At 34.2% G+C, this 7111-nt stretch overlaps 1 protein-coding gene across 1 annotated transcript; it reads right to left on the reverse strand.

Moving 5' to 3' along the window:
• Positions 1–2149: 2149 nt before the first annotated feature.
• Positions 2150–5679, reverse strand: LOC149528995 (cationic amino acid transporter 1-like). The gene is made up of 2 exons (XM_089809260.1): positions 5220–5679; positions 2150–3686 (listed from the first exon to the last, which is right to left on the reverse strand). Exons 1-2 carry the CDS (start codon positions 5602–5604, stop codon positions 2347–2349), a joined length of 1725 nt encoding a protein of 574 aa, XP_089665386.1. The 5' UTR covers positions 5605–5679; the 3' UTR covers positions 2150–2346.
• Positions 5680–7111: the final 1432 nt, after the last annotated feature.

A 7111-nucleotide genomic window follows, 5' to 3' on the forward strand; every position in this document is an offset into this window, starting at 1 on the left:
AGGGCAAAGAGTGAAGGTTGCATCTCCCTCTTGAATGTGGTCATCCAAATGAAGACCAAGGAAACAATCGAAGCCAAGATCCTAAAGAAAGGTGACGAGCCCTTGTTCAATTGGCAACAAAGCCTACAATTCAAAGCTAAAATGATCTCTTCTGCAAAAGAGGGACTAAAAGAGACAGAGATCAAAGTTAAGGAAGAATAGGACAAGAATTATGATTTGCTAAAAGGATTACACTCTGACTCCCAAACAAGTGGACAAGGGAAGGGAGTAGTGGGAATTGCTCTTATGCAAAAGAATTTCTCTAGTTAACAGAGAAATCTACTAATAATCAGATATCTCCAAAGGCTCAGTGGGTGTATACATGTGGTGATGAAAGAAAAACAAGAATAGTTGGATGTAATTAAAGACTTGGCTAGAGAACACTCCAAGTGGCTCTTGAGATACACTAATGTTCAAGTTCACAGAATGAAGAGCTTATTTTGATCATCATCGCTACCAAGGCTTATAAGGCTAAGTTGAAAGATGGAAAGAAGGTGAAGTGATCTTTATCTCGCTTTGTTGTGTTTAAATTGTAAACGGTAATTGGTCTTTGGCCATTTGTCATTTTTGAGGAGATGAACCGGTTGGCTTCCTTTTTGTATCCATCATCTTGAAATCTTATTTGTACCCATTTGAAATATTAATGAAAGTCGGTTAATTTTTGGTATGAAATACTTCATATTGCAGAGACAAATTGAAAGTGTTTTGTGTCAATCATTTACTATTCCATTGTGTGTTTAGTTTAAGCATGTCCCTAAGTTGAATTGAACTAGTGAATGAACATAGATTTATTCTCTTGTTTTAATACACTAAACTGAAGATAATCATAGTATTGTTGGAAGTAGAGAGAGACTCCTTTTCAGCCTTTTCTTAATTTAGTTCCTTTCCACTTAGAGGTTAAATATCCTTGTCGAGTATCTTAGTTTTCTAGTATGCTTCATTGTTTCACATTACTAAGTCTGTAGGTTTGTAGGATGTGTGGATTTACAGATTTGGTTAGTTTTTTGACTCAACTTCTTACCTCAGTTAATTCCTATTTAGGCCTAACTTGGTTTTCCTCTCCTATTCTTTCTGGTTTAAAAAAAATCCCATCTTAGAAATAGGAATACATAAATTCATTGCAAATCATAATCATAAGGGAGCTGTAGCTGTAAATTTAGAGGGAAATTAATGGTTTAACTACAATTTCCCAGCTACTGTAGTCAACTATTGTTCAAAAATATTGAGTTAATTAAAGTGAACAATCTATATACCAACAATATTATTGTAAGAAATGTAATTAATTTTTATTTATTTTCCTTTTATGAAAACTGATTTTAGAGGTCTAAAGTGTACTCCTATAATTTTTTAATTAATAGAAAATAATATTATATTTAATATACAATATTTCAATTGTTTACATCACAAATAAAAAGTTATATATCAATAGTATGAATTTGCCATTCAAACATTAACTAAATTTCTTTTTAAATCTCTTATACTACCAGGAATAGATAATAAGAGATATCTCTGTAGCTATTATCAGCTCATCATGCCAGAAGCAAAGCAAAAGCTTGTATTATGTGTTTCATCTAGTGCTCTTAGATATCCATAGCTACATTATATTTTTTACCACAAGATCAAGATGGATTATAAATCACAATTTCCCAAGATCAAGATGGATTGTCAATCACCGTACACCTGGAAGGACAGGTTTGAAATTAGGTTATGTGGATATCTCTGGGACAAGTAAAACATTCAGATTGTTTCAAATCAAGATTACTTTGTCAAAGATAAGCGTTGTTTTCTCATTGAGGAAAGACAATAATTTCTTATTAAAAATACATGTTTAGCATTATTTGTCATCCTATAGACCTCCAAATTCTATGCAACTAGTATAAGAAAAGCCTTCAAGGATAGGTCTGGACAGTAAAGCCATTGGAAATCAAGAATGATGGTCACAGTTTATATTATATGAGTGGAGGCAGATCATGTTAAAAATTACTTTGCATTTTTCATAACATTTATATGCAACCCTTCAAGTTTTATCATTTATTTGAAAAACGATTTGACTAGTTTGGGGGAGTTGACCAAAACCAAGTGTGCAAGATTGATAAGTTTATCAACACAATGAATACAAGGGGACATTCCCTTAACATCTCATTATTGCGGAAAAACCTAAGGGAAAAAGGACACATCCCTGTGTATGCTTGGTTTGACACCCTTACAAAAATTACAAAGCCTTCAATCTGATTACAAGCCCCAAAACAAGCATATAAAAGAAAACTTAACTCCATCAAACTCTATACAAAGTTTCCAATGCCAAATCTACATTGGAACAACGTTGTCACCGTTTTCTATCATTTCTGCCTCTGAGGCTTTGGCCGTGTCATAGGTTGCATGAAGTCCAAAGAAAAAGTAGTAAACCATAATTAACCCTGTCCAAACAGCAAACCCGATGAAGGAAGCATTGTCTATGGAGCCCAAAAGAAATATATTGACAGCAATAGACAAGGCAGGTAACCATGGCACCAATGGCACTCCCCACACCTTTGGAATCCTAGCTTTTGGAACAAGCAAACTTAACCCTAATGTCCCCAAGAACAATACGGGGACCGTAATAACATAGCCTATCCACCCATCACTTCTGGCCCAATATATAGCTGCTCCAATGGAGGAACCAATAATAATGACTATGAAAATGATGAACAATGATAGGTTCCTATTGTTTGTTTCACCTGCTACATAGTATCTTCTAACTAATAGCCCAATTGCTACTAGGCAGAATATGAACAAATTGCTGATGGAGAGGAGATTTGAAAGGATTTCTAGCTCAGTCAAAAATGCAATGATTGAAGTGGCTACAACCATTATAATTGTTGAATTGATAGGAGTTCCAGTTTTCTCATGTACTAATGCAAACCATGGGGGTAATAAGTGTGTTCTTGCAATATGGGTGAGATAACGAGCTTGGCCTAAAACACTTACCGTGAGGACAGTTGTCATGCCCGTAAGTGCTCCTATGCCTACAATGTACTTTGCCCAATTCAGTCCCACCCTTTCAAATGCAATACTAAATGGAGCTTGAGTATCAATATCTTTGTAGTTTTGCATCAAGCAAAGAGTCAGAGCCATGAGACAATAGACCGTTACGATGACTACCATGGATCCAACTAGCCCAACAGGAATATCAGCAGCCGGATTCTTTGTTTCCTCGGCCATTGTAGAAACTGCATCAAAGCCTATATATGCGAAAAAGAGTACTGAAGCTGCATTGAAAACGCCTCTTACTCCAAAGGGCAAGAAATCTGAGTAGTTTGATGCTTTTGCTTGTGTTAGCCCTACAATGATAACAAATAAGATTACCACACTCTTGACTATTGATGCATAATAGTTTGCCTTCGATGTAAACTTGGTGCTCTTTATGGCACTTACTGCAGTTATGATGAGGATTATAACTGCTATTGGATCCAACTCATTGTAGCCGTCAGTAAGTTGTGTTTTGATGCGGAAATCCGTTGCTTTATAATTCAAGAGTGAAGCAAAGTAGGACGTCCATGTTCTTGAAACTGCTGCCCCTCCAATAACATACTGTAGCAGGATGTTTCCTGCACCTATGAATGCTACAAAATCTACCAATTCCACTCTCAGATAGGCAAACGACCCACCTGCACAAAAAGGATACACACAATCATAAATAGCTAACAATACTCTTCTTGAGAGAGAGTTTCTTAAGAAACATATACGGTTAGTAAAATAGAATAATCAACTTTTGTTTTTGCAATAAGAAAAAATAGAATATGTACGCGTACACACACTTCCTCGAATGCATACCTACATACCTACGTATCAGGTACACATACCTTAAATATCGAGTATTCAGTGGAGAGTATCATGGCTAAGGATTTCGAAAAGATTTTCTAATTTTTGTTCTAGGTGTAGGTTATCAATACGTAATCAGTTTGAAACTTTGATATAATACTGATTAAAAGTACATTTTATCGCTGTTCAAGTTAGTAGTTTGTCATTGCAGTATGGCATTGCTATGTGATTTATGATCTTACTGTTCATGTTTAAAGTCTCCCTCCTCTGTTAAGCATCTAGACATTAATCATATATTATTATTACAAATATATTTCAAATCTGAAACCAAAAATAATAAATTACATTTACGAACTTTATCAGTGTTCATGTTTTGGAAAACTATATAGACATTGGATAAGTTTTATACAAAAACAATATCGGTTCCTTATAGAGCATAGTGGCTTATCTCAGTGAGCGAACAGCTGATGATGTAGAGGTTAAGAGTGCATGTTAGTAACATTAACTCTTCTATTAATTTTTTATAAAGAAACAAGGAAATAGCCTTCTCTATCTCATGCAAAGGAATGAAGACTATGGGTTCTATACAGAAACTCGGAACCATCAAGCAGCAGCTATGTCTGCCTTTCTTGCCTTTCTCTCCTACTTCCAGAACCTCAAAAATCACTTACAGCTCAAGCTCCTCTATTTATATCTCAGCCAATCTAATAGACTAACATCAACATTTTCTAAAAAGCTAGCTATGTTCGACTACTTTTATTAACTTCTTTAAAACATATTTGATCAATCAATGAGACTTCTGAACAATTGGCAATTCTAGATTTTAACCCTTCGTAAAATTCAGTACTAATAATCCTTTTGAATGATCATTTTCAAGGAGGTTTGGAATGAAAAAATGTACAATTTTCGAAGTAAAAGGTGTGTTGAAACAGAATGACATTTGTTTTTTGAATGTATAAATATGAATAATATGAAAATAATTTGGAGGATTGTCTGTATGAATTGTTTGACAAAGCAAGACAGCACATAACTACATCTTTTGTAATAAAAATTCATAAGAGAAGGGCAGAAGGGCTGACATTGAAAGAATATGAAAATGGTTTAGATTTTTTACGCATGGTCCTTTAGACTGTTTCGTCTCGTAGAATTATGAAATATTATTATAAAATTGATTAAGAAAGATAAAAGCAGGTAAAATTTAGAAGCCTTCATACATATTAAAATAGATTGTGGAGACTTATTGTCCATTAACAATAATCTATTCATTTTTCATATTGACTTTTGATTTTTATAATTTATTTAATCAATAAAATATTTGTGAAAGAAGTTGCTATTTTCCTTAATATTATTATTCTGAATTTATTAATATAGAATGTTACCTGCTGAAGGAATTTCCACAGCGAACTCAGTATAACAGAGCACAGAAAGCATTGCAGCAAATCCTGAAACAGCATAGGACAATAAAACTGCAGGGCCAGCATTCCGATGGGCTCCCAATCCTGTTAAGACAAAGACTCCAGCACCAACGATTGAACCCACACCAAACCAGATAATATCCCACCAGTTGAGAGTCTTCTTCATTTCATGTCCACTACGAACCCTAACCTCATTTATTTCCACCTCAGCTGAAGACCTTGAAAATACCCTATCCCTAAATCTATTTTTAGAATCTTTCAATGCATTTGCATAACTTCCCCAACTCTGGAAGGACTCTTCTGGTAGAAATTGGCCCTTCCCGAATGTGCATTCCCTTATTTTCGACATAATGTCAAACTGCAGATTCACAAGAAACCTCAATCAGGAACAGTGAAAAGAATTCTCTACTTGATCAAATCAGTATTATCAAGAAAAACCCTCAACTCAACAAACGCAGGTATAGCAAAAAGAATCCTCCAACTTTATGCAATTTGGCTTTGCAGAGAACCCATAACTTAATGAAAGACTTCAGGCACACTCTGCATGGAAGATCAAGAGGAACGTAAATTCATTATATATGTTTTAGAAAGTAGAATTAAAGTAAGGGAATGCCCGAGAATATATGTATGATTGTGTTTGCATCTATGTACACTGAATGTAGACGAGAATTTGTAAAGTTTTCCCGCGGATGCAGAATCTATATATATTTTTTCAAAATTCATTCCTAATTAAAGGGAGAGGCTTTTCTAAGGGAGAGGCTTTTTTCTATTTTAAAAATAATTGACTAAATTTGGAAGTGTTGAAATGGTATGATGAATTGGCACATTGACAACAATTACTAATCAAAATCAATGTTAAATTAAATTAAAGCATGCAAATGAAAGTCAAGAGTTTTTAATGGTTGATTATATTCGGTATTAAAGAATATGAAAGGTCATCATTTAATTAGAGTGAATTTGTAACTTCCACTAAATGTTATATAAAAAAAGGCTAGAAATTGATGGAGAGTTCTAGTTTAGGGATGAAAGATTGGATAGATTTTTATGTTCACAATGTTGGAAATTGGTAAATTATACTATCCAATTGGATATATTACCATATTATGAGTCAGACCATTTTCCTTTTCAATTGTCGATTCTTCATCAAATTCTCCTCTTACTAGTCTTTCTAGACCATATTTTAAGTTTGAAAGTGTATGGTATCATCATCCCCACTTTGATGACCTCTTAAAACAATGGTTGAAGGATGCTCCACTAAATCTAGGAACCAAAATGTTTTAGTTTCACAAGAAATGCAGTATGTCAAAGGGCTTATCAAGATCTGGAATAAACATGTTTTAAAAAAAAATTGTAGAGAAAAAGGTGGTAGATGAAAAACTAGTTGCGATTAATCAACATATTTTACTCCATAGTTTAAATGCTAATATGTGTTGAAGACAAAAGAATTTGCAAGAGGAGTGGTATGAATTATGTAAGCAAGAAGAAGAGCATTGGAGATAAAAGTCTAGAGAATTGTGGCTTCAACAAGGGGATCACAATACTAAGTTTTTTAATGCATCTACCAAACAAAAGAAGGCTAACAACACAATCTTTGCAATTCATGACTATCTAGGAAATTTGAATTTTGATGCTAAGGGTATTCAAAGTGAGAGTGTAAGGTTCTTTTGTAATCTACTTTCCCCTCCACCACATGATCCCCCCTCTTCTCACCTTGTGGATGAGATCTTGGATTTCATTACCTCATTGATTACACACTAAGACAATTTGATTCTAATGGCCCCATTTACTCTTTTTGAGGTACGCGTTGTAGTTTTTTCTATGCCTCTTGATAATGAACTCACCACACTATTTTTTTC

This window comes from Cupressus sempervirens, chromosome 11 (assembly GCF_028749045.1).
Source record: "Cupressus sempervirens isolate cs-2001-9-10 chromosome 11, ASM2874904v1, whole genome shotgun sequence".
Lineage (NCBI taxonomy): Eukaryota > Viridiplantae > Streptophyta > Pinopsida > Cupressales > Cupressaceae > Cupressus > Cupressus sempervirens.

Coding starts and splice junctions, on each gene's coding strand:
- LOC149528995 (XM_089809260.1), bottom strand. CDS start 5,604: ATGTCGAAAATAAGGGAATGCACATTCGGGAAGGGCCAATTTCTACCA. Junction 3,687..5,219: donor TGTGGAAATTCCTTCAGCAG/GTAACATTCTAT, acceptor CTTTTTGTGCAG/GTGGGTCGTTTGCCTATCTG.